Source organism: Bubalus bubalis, chromosome 14, assembly GCF_019923935.1.
Source record: "Bubalus bubalis isolate 160015118507 breed Murrah chromosome 14, NDDB_SH_1, whole genome shotgun sequence".
Classification (NCBI taxonomy): domain Eukaryota; kingdom Metazoa; phylum Chordata; class Mammalia; order Artiodactyla; family Bovidae; genus Bubalus; species Bubalus bubalis.
In genome coordinates this window covers 62790101-62809543 of record NC_059170.1, presented here as the reverse complement: position 1 = coordinate 62809543, position 19443 = coordinate 62790101, and the positions used below count along the sequence as shown (strand labels likewise).

Genomic DNA, 19443 nt, shown 5'->3' with positions numbered 1-19443 from the left:
TGTTTTGGGTGATAGGGAAGTTTTCAGCTATTGATAATCTTTAATTCCTTTATCATTTTTATCACCTCCTTTTTGAACTTGGTGCCTAGCAGACTGGAAAGGCCTGTTTCATTGTTTCTTCTTTCAGGGGATTTTTCCTGTCTCAGTTCAGTTCAGTTCAGTTGCTCAGTCATGTCTGACTCCTTGCGACCCCATGAATCACAGCACACCAGGCCTCCCTGTCCATCACCAACTCTCAGAGTTCACTCAAACTCATGTCCATTGAGTCAGTGATGCCATCCAGCCATGTCATCCTGTCGTCCCCTTCTCCTCCTGCCCTCAATCCCTCCCAGCATCAGGGTCTTTTCCAATGAGTCAACTCTTCGTATGAGGTGGCCAAAGTGTTGGAGTTTCAGCTTCAGCATCAGTCCTTCCAGTGAACACCCAGGACTGATCTCCTTTAGGATGGAATGGTTGGATCTCCTTGCAGTCCAAGGGACTCTCAAGAGTCTTCTCCAACACTACAGTTCAAAAGCATCAATTCTTCGGCGCTCAGCCTTCTTCACAGTCCAACTCTCACATCCATCCATGACCACTGGAAAAACCATAGCCTTGACTATTTAGTTGGAAATAGTTCCTTCACTTTTACTTTTCTCAAATTTCTCTGTCTCTGTAAATCCAGGAGAAACAGTTAACTACTGTGGTATTGAAGGGCTGTTTTCATGTGCGACCATCCCATGCAGACTGTGTGAGTCCAATATTTTGGGTGCAAGGGCTATTTGCAAGTCACGACAGGCACAGCACATCCAAAGGGTGTGCTGGCTGTCATCCTTTTCATAGGGGGTGTGGCTGGTGTTGTGGTGACAAAAGCCTTGTCTGGAAGTTGTGTCGGACCTCTTTGCTGTGTGGCTGTCACAGACCTGTCAGGGATGGGTCTGCTTCCCAGTTGTTTGAGTAGAGGCCCTGAGGGTCAGGTTTGATAAGGGTCTGTTGCTCATGTGTGTGTTCTGTCCCCAAGAAGGTGAGCACTAATGCACGTGAGGCCTGTGTGGTCACAGAGAACCTATGCACCGAGTGACCATGCAGGGGTACTCGGTTCTACCCAGAAACAGCCCAAATGCTGCATCCCTTTCTCCATTTTGTTCCTACCAGACTTAATGCCAGGCTGGTGCTAGGGCCTGAGGTGTGGCTATGGGGATTGAAGTGGCTGTGCTGCCTCTTGGAAACACGGTTGCCTAGATGGCAGTACTCTCCCAGGACCTGTCTGCTCAGATCCAGCTCCAAGCTGTGGTGTGAGGTAGGCGGGCCTGGAATACTCCATTTGAAAAGGGATCCCAGCATGCTTCACCCTAGGGGCTGTCTGCAGAGTCCATGGGATTCTGTGATACAGCCCACCACCCAGTGTGTTCACCAACAAAGTGGCTGCTGCTGGACCCACCCCCCTGGTTGGAACACTGATAATGGGCTTACGTACCAGCCACACCCACACCACGTGCTCACTCACAAAGCCTGCAACCACAGTTGTTCCCCGCTGAGAGCATGCCTACAATGAGGCTCCTATGACAGAGCCATGCCACCTCGTGCATGAGCTAACAATGGCAGCCCAGACAGTTAGCATTAATTTACCTTATTTGGAACTCGATCAAGTCTGTTTCTTTACATCTACTATGTTTTCTTTACATCTACTATGTTTTCAGTAAAGTCTTAACTATATAAAAGAATAATTATTTAAGCTAATTATAAGTCATCAAGGGTATAAAATGTAATAAGATGAGGGAAAGCTTCAATGTTCTTATTTAATCAAAATAGCATAGAGTTAAAGAATGCATGTTCTTAAGGAATAAGTCACAGTTCTTAGTAAGTTTGACAGATGAAGTGTAGGTATACCTTGGTTGTGCATCCCACATATATGTCTTTATTTTCCAAATAAGAAAACAAACAAGTGACATCCTTGCAATGAAATGTGAAAGAAAACTGTTTCATTGTTGGATTAAAATAGTGTGTACAGTTTTCCTAATCCAGTACTTGCTAGCACATAAAATAAATTTCATAGAACATTGAAGATAGAAGACCATTCACAGATATAATAGGGAAACATTTCAAATTATTTCCACTACCACTCTTTTTTTAAACAAATGCTTTATTTACTTATTTGGCTGCATCAGGTCTTAGTCGTGGCATGCAGAATCTTAGTTCCCTGATCAGGGATCAAACCCAGTCCCCTGGCTGGGAAGCCCATTTCTCAACCATTGGACCATCAGGGAATTCCCACCACTCTTTTATATTGAGGAGAATCTTGCTGCAATAACTCATACTTCATGTTTCTTGGTTATTTTTCTTGGATAAGATTTTTTCTTTATTTTGCCAGACATTATAAGGGTCCTTAATGAAGAGAAATACTTTCAGAAAGGAATAGTTTTTTTTAATATATAGCAGTCACTTTCAGTTTCTCATCTGAATGTAAGTCATTTGGAAATCATTATTCCTATCCTCATAACAAGACAAAAAGCTAAATAAACTAAAAATCAACAGCTCTTTTAGATCTGTTAGAGAATTGATGTCAAAGGCAAACCACTGCCTCCAAGTTGGAGACAAATAGGAGAAACAGAATCACAGCTTCCTGGAGCAGAAGCTCAAGAGCAGAAACCTCTGCAGGAATCAGAACTGGGGGAGGAAGTTCTAATCCCTAACTGATGAAGGGCTGTAGGCTCAATGTGCACTGGGCTTCCCAGGTGTCTCAGTGGAAAAGAATCTGCCTACCCATGTAGGAGACGCAGTTTCGGTTTCTGGGTCAGGAAGATCCCTTGGAGCAGGAGATAGCAACCCACTCCAGTATTCCTGCCTAGGAAATCCCATGGACAGAGGAGCCTAGCGGGCTACAGTCCACAGAGTTGCAAAAGAGTTGGAGATGACTTAGCCACTAAACAACAACAATGTGCACCCATTTGAGAGATTAAAAAATCCCGGGGGAGATTCAGTGTTAGGGGTCCTCAAACTTGTTTACGGTTTAACTTCAGGAGCCCTACCATTTCTCACAGTAAAGATCAGAGAAAACTCCTCTCTGCTTTGAGCTGGTGGAAGAGAAAAGTCACCATTTATCCAGAACAGTCTGTTCTCTCTAACAAGACTTGCCCTCAATAGAGAACACAAATAAATATTATCTATTACAGTAGCTAAATCCAGGTCACTGATAACTCCAAATGCAGATAAGAATGAGAAGAAATGGGAACTCATTCATTGCTGGTGGGACTGCCAACTTTGGAAAATAGATTGTCCGTTTCATACAAAACTAAACCTAGTCTTACTGTAAGATCCAGCTGTTGTGTACCTTGGTGTATTTACAAATGAGTTGAGAACTTCTGTCCACACAACAATTTACACACTAATGCTTATAAAAACTTTATTTACATTTGCTAAAGCTGAGAAGAAACCAGGATGTCCTTCATAGGTGAATAGATACAGAAACTGTGGTGCATCCATATAAGGAAATGTTATCCAGTGATAATAATAAATGAGCTATCAAGTCACAAAAAGAAACAGAAGAACCTTAAATGGTACATATTGCTAACTGAAACAGGCTAATCTAAAAAGACTATGTACTGTATGATTCCAACTATATGACATTCTGGAAAAGGCATACTGTTAACTCACAATTTATGATTTACACGTGTATTTCTCAGTAAAAATACTGAGAAAGCCACAAGAAAAAATACTTGTAACTAAAGAATATTTTAATGGACTTTGTTTAGAACTATAAATAAATAATTAACCTGAGGAAATGTTTATATATATATAAATACATACATACATATATACACACACATTTCATTCTCCCCTAGTAAAAGCCACAGAGGAAGTAGTATCTGTGATGCATTTTGATGATGTCTGCAGAAAAAGAAAACCCAGTTGTGTTTAAATTGAGAGATCGTTCACATACTAATGTAGTTGAGAAGTTATCTATTGTTCAGAAAAATAGTAAGGTAAATTTCAGAATTACATTTCCCTTTGCAGTTCTTGCCTGCCATTCACTGCTACTTTGGTCAGTGTGAGAATTGGAACAACCAAAAATAACATAGAGTATCAGTCAGTCCCAACACCCTCCATACCTGTTCTACATGCAGCATACAAAATATTTTATTTGCTTGAAACTGACAGACAAGTTTGTGCAATGTAGGAGAAAAGGAATACACTTTCAGAGTCAACGAAATACTTGATCATCTTTATGCACAAGTCACATACCAAGGTGAATCTTGGTGAATCATATAATCATGGTGACACTCTTTTTAATATTGGTTTAAAGAAGTCAATATTGTTGATATATAATTGACAGAAAGTGAGTTGTGTTTAATTTTCTCTGTGCGCGCGTGTGTGTGTTTGGGGAAAACTGAAATTCACACACGATTTAAATATATTCTACCTCATGCTACAAAATATATCATTTCACTAAATAAAAATTGTTTATCTATTTCAAGGTAGTGGTCAGCACTTCCTGTTTGTCAACTCATCTGGCCCCAAAGAAGGATACACTGCAAGAATCACCACTTCCCAATACTTTCCAGCAAGCCTCGGAATGTGTGCTGTTCGGTTCTGGTTCTACATGGTTGATCCCGGGAGCACAGGAGTCTTAAAGGTACAACGGGAAGACAGAGATTTGTCTTTCACTGACATAGAGCATGTGTTTAAACATTTCTCTCTTTTTTTGGTAGCCAGACCACACCAATCCTGATTCTATTAATTTCTCATTTCTTTCTGGGGCAATGGGACTCTGGCAAGCAGTTCTGTTATTCATCTTAATCTCCTTCAAGATTTGTCTCATTCATGGCTGCCACCTGAACTCAATTATGGTGCACGCTTTTTAAAAGATTATCTACAGATGAAAGATTATGGGCAGATTCTACATGTATCTTCTAATAACAACTTAGATAGGAACAATGAAGAAATGTGACGAGAGGGATAGTAAAGTAAAAGTAAAAGCAAAGTAAAAGCAAAGCACACTTAAGATAAGTATATTATCAGCTCACACTGAAAACAATGTGCCTGCTTTATTTTTAACTAATTGAATACAAGAATCTACACCAAATGCTAATCTCTTTAAATAAACGGGTTGCTGCGTCTATACTTCTTATATGAAAGATCAATGAATGAAATTTTCACTTGTTAGGAACAAATTTTGAATCTTAATTTCTAATTAAAAGATTGTGTATCAGAACACATGTAGTGATATTGCCTTGAAATTATGCAGTCATTTGTTGTTGGGATAGATATACAATTTGGAATTTTTGTCATTATCTCAAATATTGTCCCTCATAAATAATAACAGCTATTATTAAGTGATTCCTATCTTTCTGGCTATTCATTTTAACTTTATATGTGTTAGCAGTTTTAATTCTCACATTGACCTAATAAGGTAGTGTTTAGCTTTCCCAAAATTTTCAGTAAAGAAACTGAACTCAAAGTGGCTTAATAACTTTTCCATGATTACACAATTGACCAGAAATCTGATTTCAAAAATCTGACATCCTTGTTGCTTATATTTTCTGCATTACTCAGAGACATCTAAGGAGAAATATGAGGCAGAGAAAGAATAAAATGCCTAATCAATTCTAGCCATTGCTGGGAAAGCCAGCTCTTATCAAGTAAAAATAAAAGCATGCAAGAAAGTGGAAAATCGGTTTTCCTCAAGAGAAACCAGTAAAAATAACAAAGAAAGATATTCATTTTCAACAGTTTAGATACATGTATTTTGTACATCATGAAAAAATTTTGGATTTTTTTTTTGTTTTTACATGTAGTATATAAATATTCAGTAGATTAGCCTTTTGCTTATGCTAAATTTTATCCTAAACACTGATCTTAAAAAGACTCTCTAATATGTTGTTTTCACTGATATTTTAAAACATAGATACTGCAATTGAAGAGGACAGTAGTCAGTGGTTATTTGTTACACACAGAAGCAAATATGAAATGGAAACCTTTCAACAGAATGCACAGAGATTTCAGTCACTTTCTAACAAAGTGTTGCTTTCTTGATTCAAAACTAACATTTGTATATCCTTTAGCTATTCACCAGCTGGTCAGTCAGTGCTACAAGCTGAATGTTTTTGTCTCCCAAAATTCACGTGTTAAACCCTAACTATGACAGTCAGCTAGTTGAGTTACCTAGTTAAACAGCCCACTGTTTTTAGCCATGCTTCTCCAAACAGTCTTTGAAATGAAAACGTTGATCTCAAGTCTTGATTTCTGATAGCTTACTAAAAATAATGATTACAGTTTTTTCTAACTGAAAGGCAGCGTTAAGTGTACCATTGCTTTTATACTCTCGGCTGTCTTCAGAGAGGTCTACTGGAAAGAATAGTGGAGGGGAATTGCAGTAAGGCTGACATCCAGGTTTTGTAGAGAAATTGCCCTCCTCAACACCAGATTGTCTTGGTAGGTTTGACTGCCCCCATGGCTTTTTACCATCTCCACAAGTGACCCAAGCAGAACCAATTATAGTCACTTCCAGGATTTGATTCGATGTTTACAAGAGGCTTTTTCTGTCTTCTGTGTTGCAAGTCACTGGCTAGAAGTAGACTAGATCTGGGGCTCTTGGAGACCATCTTTCCTGATATGGGGAGAGAGATTGTCTGAGAAAGAAGCTAGAACACAGAGGAATTCGGGACCAAAAGAAGGAAGACAGAACTGTTTCTGTTTAAATCCCAGAGCCTACTTTACCTGAGTCAGTCAAGTGCTCTTTGTTACTTGCTATTGGAAAATTCCTGTTACAGAACCCAGGGAGAAACTGTTTTTGTAATGTATCCTCATGTCTCTGATGGATCACAGTAACTGTGGCAAGTCTGTTTCTCAACTGTTGCTTTTAATCTTGAGTTATTCCCAGTCTGAAAAACTCCCTGAGTATACCATATTTTTATATTATGTGAATGAATCAGTGAAGTGGAAACCCATTCTTTCCACTCTTCTAAAGTGAGACTTTCCAGCTGCATGCTATTCTTTCATGGGCAGCTGTTTTTCTTTTTCGTAATCTCTAATTTGAGTATAACAGTGTCATATTTTATAAAATTTCCTTGGCAGGGGTATTTCAGCTGGTGTGTTGCCTTAGAAAGAATCATCTGTAGTTACAGTATTGACAAGACTGATGGACAGATAGCTTCTTACAAAGGGTCTGAAAACCCACCTTTGTGAATATATTTTCTAAAGTAACCAAAATAATATTATCTAAATTTATGGTGAGGAGGAACTTCTTCTTTTTAATATTAAAAAAATTTAAGACTATAATAAATGATAATATGCACTGAGGCATGATGTGGATAAATAGATATTCACTGTTATAAGCATGCAATTATAAAGAGCATTTTGGAAATTAAAAGCTTTATACTTTTTATATTATTTACCAAAACATTCCACATCTATAAATATAAGGAAATAAAGATAGATATGCATGATGTTTTATTTATAAGTGTCTTCATCTCACTGTTGTTTATAAAAAGGAATATTTGAAGCCACATGAATGTCAAATATTAAGAATTGGTGAAATATAGTACATTCACTCTTACAGTGAAATATTGTGGAGAAGTTAATTCTGTAAATGAATAAATGATAATAAAGAGAAGCATTTGTGATTCATTAATAACCAAAGTAACCAAATTTACAAATATGTATTCTAGAATGTATAATACATTGTATTATACATTTATACAATGTATAAAAATATATCTAATTTCACATATTTTAACATGGGACTATCTATTCCTTAATCTATGTAAATAAGTATATATGTGTGTGTGTATATATATGTGAAAAAATATATCAAAGGATATACACTAAAATGAAAAGAGTAATTATCTTTAGACGTGAGATGAAAAGATTGTTTTCATTACTTTTACTCTTATTTATTTTATCATTTTTCTACATTAAGCATATGATGCCTTTCTAGTAAGAAAAATATATACAAGGGTTTTTCCAAAGGATCTTCACCTTTGAAAATGTTGAAAGACAGCTCAAGGGTATCCATAAACAGGTCACTTCTTGAGTTAATAAAGAGCAAATGTGGCTCTGGAGCACTTGGTAGATTATAAACCATCTCTTAGATTGGTAACATAAATTCTTTAAAAAGGATATGTCAAAGAAAATATTTAAAGTGAAGTTCCATACTAAAGTGTCTATGAGGCCCTAAAAATAACCTGGCATTCCTAAAAGAGCTCAAATAGCAGATTGTGCTAGAATGGTCTCTTGTCAGCACAAATCTGAAATTGTGCTAAGTGTTATGTATCTCTTGCCTTTCTGTGCTCTGTTCTGTATCCCAGAGAACAACATTTCCCAGACTCCTTTGCTGCTGCATTCCTGAATAAATTTGACCAAAGGAAAGTACTGGCCAAAAATCAGGGCAGGAAGAAGAGACAAGCCTTCCTCCTCTTTGTCTCTTCTCTTTTTCTGCATATTTATATTTCTCTAGCTGAGTTTGTACTGCATCTCATCTGTGACTCAGTTCCCCTAGAAGGCCTTGCCTCCCTGGTTCAACTCCCACCAAGGATACTGACAAATGCCATCTTCCTCCAGCAACTCAACTTCGCTACTCCCTCCCTTTGACTTTAGGTTTCGGAAGAGAAACTTCTTCCTGCACATGCTAATCTATAGGTTGCCTCATAATTTCCCTGGTGATTTCTCATCTCTTCCATAAACATAGTACCTATTGCCTATGTTAAAATTCCTCTATTTGAAATATATTAGTTTCTGTTTCCTAACTGAGCCCTGTCTAGGTACCTAAGTCAAAGAAAACATGAATCTTTCAAAGACATTAACTGATAAAACAGTGAAAAACTATGAATGAGCACCAATTTAAATTTGTCATCCTTACATTAACTTCTTAAAAACTTACTGTCTAGTAGAGGAAGACAGAAAACAAATTGAAAAAAAGAACACCAATATGAAAACTTCTGTTTGTGATATAATACTATGGACCAAATTAAACTGTTTCCTGTAATACATAATTACTCACGGTCTGCTGATAAAGTTATTTTATATTGAATAGTAAGAAAGTTTGTCTGAGAAATATGAAGTTTGAATTTAGACTTGAAAAACTAGAAAGATCCATTCTTGTGAATAACTGTAGTAAGAATGTTCTAGGCAGAAGAAATAAGCTAAGGGAAAAGCTCAAAAGTAGAAATTATTTGAAGGCCACTGTAGTGGAACAAAGTAAGCAAGAGAAAGAGAGAAACAATCAGAGATAGGTAGGAACCAGGGCCTTGCAGGGATGGTAAGGAGATTAGATTTTATTCTAAGAATCATGGAAAGTCATTGGAGAGTCTTAGTCAGCTTGAACTACTATAACAAATTACCATGAAGTGGGTGGATCAAACAACAGAAGTTTCCTTCTCACAGCTCTGGAAGCTCAGAAGTTCAAGATAAAGGTATGGGCCAATTTGGTTCCTCTTGTGGACTCGCTTTCTGGTTTGTAGATAACTGGCTCTCACTGTGTGCTCAACCAGTGGATAGAAATCATCTTTTTTGGGTCTGTTCTTAAAAGGACACTAATCTAATCCACAGGACCCCACACTCATGAGCTAATTCCTTCCAAAGACCCCCACCTCCCAAAATCAAAACATTGAGAATTTGGGCTTCAACTTATGAATCTGAGGGGATATATTCAGTCCATAGCCGAGAGTATTAAACTGAGGGATAATAATATCTTCTTTGAAAATTTAGAAGATATGCTGTGTGGAAAAGGGACAGGACCTGGGGGTAGGAGGAGGAAATCAGAAGTGGATGTGAAACAGGAAGGCAAGTTAGATGACTTCCAGGGGTCCCCAGCTTGATTTAAAGTGGAGTGTAAGAATAAACTGGAAAACAATTGCTACAAATAATGAACAAGCCTGAGCTCTTCATTGGCATATTAAGATTATCTTCTAAATAAAACACACTTTAATTTTATTAGTATATTAGTGAAGGGCATCATATAAAGTTAGTTCAATCAAAATGTTATACAGTTGATGAGATCAAGGTGAAATTCAATTATGATGTCCCTATTACTTTTTTAGGATAAAAAGCCAAATAATTCACATCTATTCATCCTGCAAAGTAGAAGGCTGCATGATGAAAGAAATGTTTTATAGAAACTAGAAAGCCTGATACTAAATGTATAATATTCAGGATAGTGAATGAATAATATTCAGAATAATAAGATGTCTATTCAGGCTTCAGTATCCTCTGATTCACAGGCTCATGATTTATGGAGCAATGCTAATACATACTTTATTTTCTAGGTCAGTTTCTTTCTTTCAATTACCTACCTACATATAAAATTAAAAGCACTCTTTAAAATGGTGCTGGTCGTTTTCTGATACATATTGCCAAAAAAGCCCTAAGTGAAACCAAATTAATTTCCTATGAGATTATTTAGTTTCAGTAGTTCAGCTCATAGCTTCTGACTTGTCCTACTATTTAATGCTAGCTCAGGTGAATTATTTAATGTCTATGAAAAGAGGTAAAGTTTGGCACAGGACAAGAGAATTTCCCTACAAATAACTAATAGCCCTTTATTCCTCTACACTCATTTTTTAAAGACACAAAAAGGAAGTGAAGTTTTGTAATTAATACTTTTCAAAACGCTCTTTGTAATTTATAGAAGCTTTTCTTTGTTCAAGGGAGAAAAATGAACTATTTCCTAAAACTTCTTTCAGTGATAACAGATAAGTTAATATATCTAAAGGGGCTTCCCAGAAGCTTACAGTTAGCCTACGAGGTTGAAGTGAGTTTTATTTTAAAGTTGAGTTTTAGGCAGTCCGGTGGTTAAGGTGAGACTTCACCTTCCAGTACAGGGGTATGGCTTCAATCCCTGGTTGAGGAGCTAAGATTTCACATCCCTCATCACCAAGTAACCAAAAAACATAAACAACAGAAGCAATATTGTACTGAATTTGATAAAGACTTTAAAAATTGTCCACATCAAAAAAAAAAAAATCTTAAACAAAATAAAGTTGAGTTTTAGAGCTAAATGATTTCTGCAAAACATATGGAATTCAACATGTAAATCTTCTGTTCAGGAAGCCATTATTGCCATGGCCTTATGCTCGTAAAGTTTGCTTTGTTTTGTTTTAATGTGATATTTAGAAAAATAGTAAGAGAATTTCAAAAAATGAGAAAATGGAAAAAATGAGAATAATGTAAGATGGTTACTATATGCTATACACTGAAGTCCTTTACATTGATCTAATCTACCAGACCACCTGACCTGCCTCTTGAGAAATCTATATGCAGGTCAGGAAGCAACAGTTAGAATTGGACATGGAACAACAGACTGGTTCCAAATAGGAAAAGGAGTACGTCAAGGCTGTATATTTGTCACCCTGCTTATTTAACTTCTATGCAGAGTACATCATGAGAAACGTTGGGCTGGAAGAAGCACAAGCTGGAATCAAGATTGCCGGGAGAAATATCAATAACCTCAGATATGCAGATGACACTACCCTTATGGCAGAAAGTGAAGAAGAACTAAAGAGCCTCTTGATGAAAGTGAAAGAGGAGAGTGAAAAAGTTGGCTTAAAGCTCAACATTCAGAAAACGAAGATCATGGCATCTGGTCCCATCACTTCATGGGAAATAGATGGGGAAACAGTGGAAACAGGGTCAGACTTTATTTTGGGGGGCTCTAAAATCACTGCAGATGGTGAGTGCAGCCATGAAATTAAAAGACTCTTACTCCTTGGAAGAAAAGTTATGACCAACCTAGATAGCATATTGAAAAGCAGAGACGTTACTTTGCCAACAAAGGTCCGTCTAGTCAAGGCTATGGTTTTTCCAGTGGTCATGTATGGATGTGAGAGTTGGACTGTGAAGAAGGCTGAGCACCGAAGAATTGATGCTTTTGAACTGTGGTGTTGGAGAAGACTCTTGAGAGTCCTTTGGACTGCAAGGAGATCCAACCAGTCCATTCTGAAGGAGATTAGTCCTGGGTGTTCTTTGGAAGGACTGATGCTGAAGCTGAAACTCCAATAATTTGGCCACCTGATGTGAAGAACTGACTCATTGGAAAAGACCCTGATGCCGGGAGGGATTGGGGGCAGGAGGAGAAGGGAACAACAGAGGATGAGATGGCTGGATGGCATCACCAACTCGATGGACGTGAGTCTGAGTGAACTCCAAGAGTTGGTGATGGACAGGGAGGCCTGGCGTGCTGCAGTTCATGGGGTCGCAACAAGTCAGACACAACTGAGCAACTGAACTGAACTGAACTGAACTGAATCTTCAACCATCCAGTGAGGAACATAATGACGTTATCTACACTTTAACAGTTGAGTAAAATGAGATAGAAAAAGCTTCAAGAATTTGTTCAAGGTCACAGTACTATTTAAGAGATGGCAGGCCATGATGTTCCCACACCCACTGGCTCCAGCCTATGCTTTTAATTAATATGCTTTACTGCCTCCCAGAACTAGATGGGTTTTTATGGCATATTTTATTTTCCATACTTTATTGCTCAAAATCATGTTTTATTCTCTGAAATAATTATTGAAATCTGGTCTTTAAAAGATACTTTGCCTGTTTTATATTCTGCATATTGTGGTTTTCAATATAAATTTGATTTGAATTACTAGTGTAATTTGACAAAGGTAAAAGAGGAGTGTGAAAAAGCTGGCTTAAAACTCAACATTCTAAAGATGAATATCATGGCATATGATCCCATTGCTTCATGGCAAATAGATGGGGAAAAAGTGAAACAGTGACAAATTTTATTTTCTTGGGCTCCAAAATCACTGTGGATGGTGACTGCAGCCATGAAATTAAAAGACACTTGCTCCTTCGAAGAAACGCTATGACCAAACTAGAAAGTATATTAAAAAGCAAAGACGTCATTTTGCCATAAAAGGTCCGTATAGTTAAAGCTATGGCTTTCCCAGTAGTCATGTACAAATGTGAGAGTTGGACCATAAAGAAGGCTGAGCACCAAAGAATTGATGCTTTTGAACTATGGTGTTGGAGAAGACTCCTGAGAGTCCCTTGGATAGCAAAGAGGTAAAACCAGTCTATACTAAAGGAAATCAACCCTGAATATTCATTGGAAGGACTGATGCAGAAACTGAAGTTCCAGTACTTTGGCTACCTGATGTGAAGAGCTAGCCAACTCATTGGAAAAGACCCTGATGCTGGGAAAGATTGAGGGCAAGAGGAGAAGGGAGAGATAGAGGATGATGGCATTGGATGGCATCACTGACTCAATGGACATGAGTTTAAGCAAACTCCAGGAAATAGTGAAGGACAAGGAAGCCTGGTGTACCACAGTTCATGGGGTCACAAAGAGTTGGACTTGACTTAACAACTGAACAACAACAACCAATGTAACAGAAACAAAACAAAACAAAAAAAATTGGTGTAACAGTTATTCAAATCATCCTCCTAAACATGGCCCATCACTTCAAGGGAAATAGATGGGGAAACAGTGGAAACAATGTCAGACTTTATTTTGGGGGGCTCCAAAATCACTGCAGATGGTGACTGCAGCCATGAAGTTAAAAGACGCTTACTCCTTGGAAGAAAAGTTATGACCAACCTAAATAGCGTATTGAACAGCAGAGAGATTACTTTGCTGACAAAGGTCCATCTAGTCAAGGCTATGGTTTTTCCAGTGATCATGTATGGATGCGCGAGTTGGATTGTGAAGAAAGCTGAGCACCGAAGAATTGATGCTTTTGAACTGTGGTGTTGGAGAAGACTCTTGAGAGTCCCTTGGACTGCAAGCAGATCCAACCAGTCCATTCTAAAGGAGATCAGTCCTGGGTGTTCTTTGGAAGGACTGATGCTGAAGCTGAAACTCCAGTACTTTGGCCACCTCATGCGAAGAGTTGACTCATTGGAAAAGACTCTGATGCTGGGAGGGACTGGGAGCAGGAGGGGAAGGGGACAACAGAGGATGAGATGGCTGGATGGCATCACCGACTCGATGGACATGAGTTTGAGTGAACTCCAGGAGATGGTGATGGACAGGGGGGCCTCATGTGCTGCAATTCATGGGGTCGCAAAGAGTAGGACGCGACCGAGTGACTGAACTGAACTGAACTGAAACATGGCACCCTCAATGTATAGTATGTGTTTGGTGTTGGATGGGGGTGCCATCAGTATTCATTTTTTCTATAATTGCCCCTGTGTCATAACATTTAATCCTTTTGTTCTGCTGCTTTTGAAGGTTAACTTTTGAATGAGCTGTTCAAGGACAAGAGCCACCAAGACTACATCCTTTTTGTCAAACTTTTCAAAGCCCTTTCTGGTCAGTTTCAGAGTCCTCTTGGGTTTGTTATCTGATCTATATCTGTCCTATTAGAAGAACTGGCCCTTTCAGGGGCCCCCATCTCTCAAACAATGCAAGAGGAAATTCTTTATATTCCCTGTGTTGCTTCTAGACTTCCAAACTTCAGAATAAGACATTTAGGGAATTTCCTGGAAGTCCAGTGGATAGGACTTTGTGCTCTCACTGTCAAGGGCCTGGGTTCAATCCCTGGTAAGGGAACTAAGATTTTTCAAGCCAGGTGGCCAAAAAAGAGAAAAGAGTCGCACTTCAATTCAGCCTTGTTTCTTAAATGCAAAATGACCTTGGGCCCTCTAGGGGTGACGCAGAGCACAATGAGTCATTGAGGGCCAGGTATTTTGAGGTATTCTAGAAAGGACATCTGATACACCAATTGGCAACTACCCTTATCACCACATATAATAATATGATCAGAAATAATTGAATTATGAATTAATAAAATATTGTATATAAACAGTTCCTAGTAATAAAGGAAAATGAATTTTAGATTTAAGTAAAGTAAGTAAGTAAAGTCACTCAGTTATGTCTGACTCTTTGCAACCCTCATGAACGGTAGCCAACCAGGCTCCTCTGTCCATGGGATTTTCCTAAAGCAAGAGTACTGGAGTGGGCTGCCATTTCCTTCTCCAGGGGATCTTCCCAACCCAGGGATTGAACCTGGATCTCCAGCATTGCAAGCAGACACTATACCATCTGAGCCACCAGGGAAGCCCATTTTAGATTATATTCACACAAATCAGGACACTAGATTGCCACTTAGTTCAATGAAGTCATAACTTACAAACTGATAACCTGAATTAATGACTTGCCCTAAGTCTCTGATTTTTACCATGTGATGTTACCACAGAGGCAAGGACCTGGCCTATTTCTTAATTATCACTAGTGCTATAGAAATTCTTCCAGTGATATGTTGAGTAAAAGGATAAATGATAAAAATGTTAAGTTTCAGGAAGGAAAAAATATATTCAAAAAAGTTTAATATATACTTATATTTATAGAACTATAGTTTGTATGGCACATGCTTAAGGCAATTTACACATCAGATTTTCTGCTTAGTCCTTTTGTTTATTATTAATGCTTAATTTTAAAGTGCTTTTTTATGATACTATGTTATTACAAAAGTTGTTGAGAGGCATTATCAGTATTTGGTCTATAATTTTATTCTTTTATTAAACACATTTTAACTGTCCCAGGCTAACAAGTTCGCTCTCATTCCTGTTACATGCTGAACCTCATAGTCCTTATATCTACAAGTGGTGGTACACTGCTTATCAATGGCAGCTTTTGAGAATAACCTCAGAGAATGTTTAACAGAGCAAACAATGACACACGCAAATATCCCCAGGCATAAAAAGTCGGAAGTCTGTGTAAATGAGCAGACTTAGCAAATTTCTGCCCTCTAAACAGACTTATCAAACTTTAGATAATACCCTCCATTTGAGCATTTCATACTATTTTAGCAAAAACATAGTCATGTACTAAGGCAGTAATTCTCAACGTGTACGCATGCTGGTATGTCAGTCATTTGTAAAATGGGACACAGGTAATACGCAAGAACAGTAGTTAAAATGAACCCAAGTATTTTTCAGTGATTTCTTCCCTTTTTGAGTATAGCTTCAAGATTCTCCCTGTATCAGTGTCCTATATTTCTTCTGACAGGTCTTACTGAATAGAAGACAAGAAAGGTAAGGTTGTACCTGGTGTGCCAGGCATTTTGCTGAGCAGTTCGTGTGACACTGAGGATGCTGTGATGGGGAGTGTGTCCGTAGGAGAATGTGTCCAACAGAATGTTTCATCTGCGTGTTGTGTAGTGAGAATCATGGGCTTATGTTAACAGCTTAGCAAAGGTGGGTGCACAGACCTTGATGGCAGAGATACTTCAATAGTGCAGACAGAGGAAACAGTGCTGACACGTGCTGTTATCTTTTATTGTATATAATAGGAAAATAAATCTCAGAATGGGAAAAACCTTGCTGTTAGTTTCTATTAAAGTATAAATTAGCAGGCTGAGAAGGCACTCTGTGAAATGCAAAGGTTGACACTCAGAAGAAGGAGCTAATCGAATATGACCTTCAAATTAGACTTTCCCTTTAGAATATAATAAAAGCAGGAAAAGAAAAGCGACCTCAAGTTGAAGAGTTATGCTGCTAAAAATTAAAATCAAGTCACAGTTTTAGGATAGAGACATGGGAATTTGCAAAAGAAGATATTTCTTACACCTGCCTAAAAGCAAGCTAGGTGCAAAGTCACCTTGAGAAAGAACCAGAAGTCAGCTCTGCTTTAAAGTCTGATTCCCAAGCTGAATATTACTTCTTAAAAAGAGAAAAACACTTAATATATTCATAGTTAAAGCAACTTTTTTTCCCCATTTTTATTTTGTGAAATACATCAGTCTATTTTCCTGATAGATTTTGGCTTTAATGCTTTGTTTAGGAAGCCTTTTCCTGTCATAAATAGCAAAATATTCTCAGTTGTTTGTTATCACATAAGTTTGATTTTCAGATCTAACTGATTCATGCAGTCATAGTTGATTTTGTGTATATTTGGTGAGAAGTTAGAAACTCATGATTTTCTTTCCAGATACGAAGCTGGTTATTCCAACACTGTTGATTCAGTACTATGCCCTCTCCTTGTTGATTAGACATGCTTTCGTTATCATTGTTAAGTTTATGTATACCTTTGTAAATTTTCTATGGATGTGTAAGAAAATGATTGCTTCTTAGTTGAAACAAAGACAGATAGATACACAGAGATGATAGAAACACAGAGATAAATCATGATCCTCTACAACCTTACTCACTGTTATTGACTTAATTTGACAATTTAGGAAAAAGACATTTTTCCTCCAGTATAAAGTCGCAATTTGGTTTTCTGTTTTTATTGGTCTCAGCTTCTATATTTCTAAGCCATGTCATGGAATGCATGAAGATTCAAGACAGTTATATGTGCGAGAGGAATTATAATGTTTATCAATTTTAAATATCCCCCCTTTATACTTACCTGAAATCTTATTTTGTTTGTTTATAATACAGACATCTTACCACTTTAAAAATAAATACTTTAACATCTTATTCATCCCAACAATGGAAACAGTGAGAGACTTTATTTTGGGAGGGGGGCGGCTCCAAAATCACTGCAGATGGTGACTGCAGCCATGAAATTAAAAGACAATTGCTCCTTGGAAGAAAAGCTTTGACAAACCTAGACAACATATTAAAAATCAGAGACAATACTTTGCCAACAAAGGTCCATCTAATCAAAGCTATGATTTTTCTAGTAGTCATGTATGGATGTGAGAGTTGGACTGTAAAGAAAGTTGAGTGCTGAAGAATTGATGCTTTTGAACTGTGGTGTTGGAGAAGACTCTTGAGAGTCCCTTGGACTGCAAGGAGATCCAACCAGTCCATCCTAAAGGAAATCAGTCCTGAATATTCTTTGGAAGGACTGATGCTGAAGCTGCAACTCCAATACTTTGGTCACCCATGTGAAGAACTGACTCATTTGAAAAGACCCTGATGCTGGGAAAGCTACAAAGCAGGAGGAGAAAGGGATGACAAAGGATGAGATGGTTGGATGGCATCACTGACTCAATGGACATGAGTTTGAGCAAGCTCTGAGAGTTTGCGACAGACAGGGAAGCCTGGTGTGCTACAGTCCATGGGATCACAAAGAGTTGGACACAACTGAGCGACTCATCTAGAGCCAGACATCCTGGAATGTGAAGTCAAGTGGGCCTTAGAAAGCATCACTACGAACAAAGCTAGTGGAGGTGATGGAATTCCAGTTGAGCTATTCCAAATCCTGAAAGATGATGCTGTGAAAGTGCTGCACTCAATATGCCAGCAAATTTGGAAAACTCAGCAGTGGCCACAGGACTGGAAAAGGTCAGTTTTCATTCCAGTCCCAAAGAAAGGCAATGCCAAAGAATGCTCAAACTACCGCACAATTGCACTCATCTCACATGCTAGTAAAGTAATGCTCAAATTTCTCCAAGCCAGGCTTCAGCAATATGTGAACCATGAACTTCCTGAGTTTCAAGCTGGTTTTAGAAAAGACAGAGGACCCAGAGATCAAATTGCCAACATCCGCTGGATCATGGAAAAAGCAAGAGAGTTCCAGAAAAACATCTATGTCTGCTTTATTGACTATGCCAAAGCCTTTGACTGTGTGGATCACAATAAACTGGACAATTCTGAAAGAGATGGGAATACCAGACCACCTGACCTGCCTCTTGAGAAATCTATATGCAGGTCAGGAAGCAATAGTTAGAACTAGACATGGAACAACAGACTGGTTCCAAACCGGGAAAGGAATACTTCAAGGCTGTATATTGTCACCCTGTTTATTTAACTTATATGCAGAGTACATCATGAGAAACATCGGACTGGAAGAAGCGCAAGCTGGAATCAAGACTGCCGGGAGAAATATCAATAACCTCAGATATGCAGATAACACCACCCTTATGGCAGAAAGTGAAGAGGAACTAAGGAGCCTCTTGATGAAAGTGAAAGAGGAGAGTGAAAAAGTTGGCTTAAAGCTCAACATTCAGGAAACGAAGATCATGGCATCCAGTCCCATCACTTCATGAGAAATAGATGGGGAAACAGTGGAAACAGTGTCAGACTTTATTTTGGGGGGCTCCAAAATCACTGCAGATGGTGACTGCAGCCATGAAATTAAAAGATGCTTACTCCTTGGAAGGAAAGTTATGACCAATCTAGATAGCTTATTCAAAAGCAGAGATATTACTTTGCCAACAAAGGTCCGTCTAGTCAAGGCTATGGTGGTTATATTTTTCCTGTGGTCATGTATGGATGTGAGAGTTGGACTGTGAAGAAGGCTGAGCGCCGAAGAATTGATGCTGTTGAACTGTGGTGTTGTAGAAGACTCTTGAGAGTCCCTTGGACTGCAAGGAGATCCAACCAGTCCATTCTGAAGGAGATCAGCCCTGGGATTTCTTTGGAGGGAATGATGCTGAAGCTGAAACTCCAGTACTTTGGCCACCTCATGCGAAGAGTTGACTCATTGGAAAAGACTCTGATGCTGGGAGGGATTGGAGGCAGGAGAAGGGGACGACAGAGGATGAGATGGCTGGATGGCATCACTGACTCGATGGACGTGAGTCTGAGTGAACTCCGGGAGTTGGTGATGGGCAGGGAGGCCTGGCG

At 38.4% G+C, this 19443-nt stretch overlaps 1 protein-coding gene across 7 annotated transcripts in view; it reads left to right on the top strand.

The window, feature by feature from the left end:
* MALRD1 (MAM and LDL receptor class A domain containing 1) overlaps positions 1-19443 on the top strand; it is a 743525-nt gene that overhangs the window by 586351 nt on the left and 137731 nt on the right. For all 7 annotated transcript variants that reach the window (XM_044928177.2, XM_044928178.2, XM_044928176.2 and 4 more), the window contains one exon: positions 4452-4609. In XM_044928177.2, coding sequence (XP_044784112.2) covers positions 4452-4609 — 158 coding nt within the window. The remainder of the gene's footprint in view (positions 1-4451; positions 4610-19443) is intronic.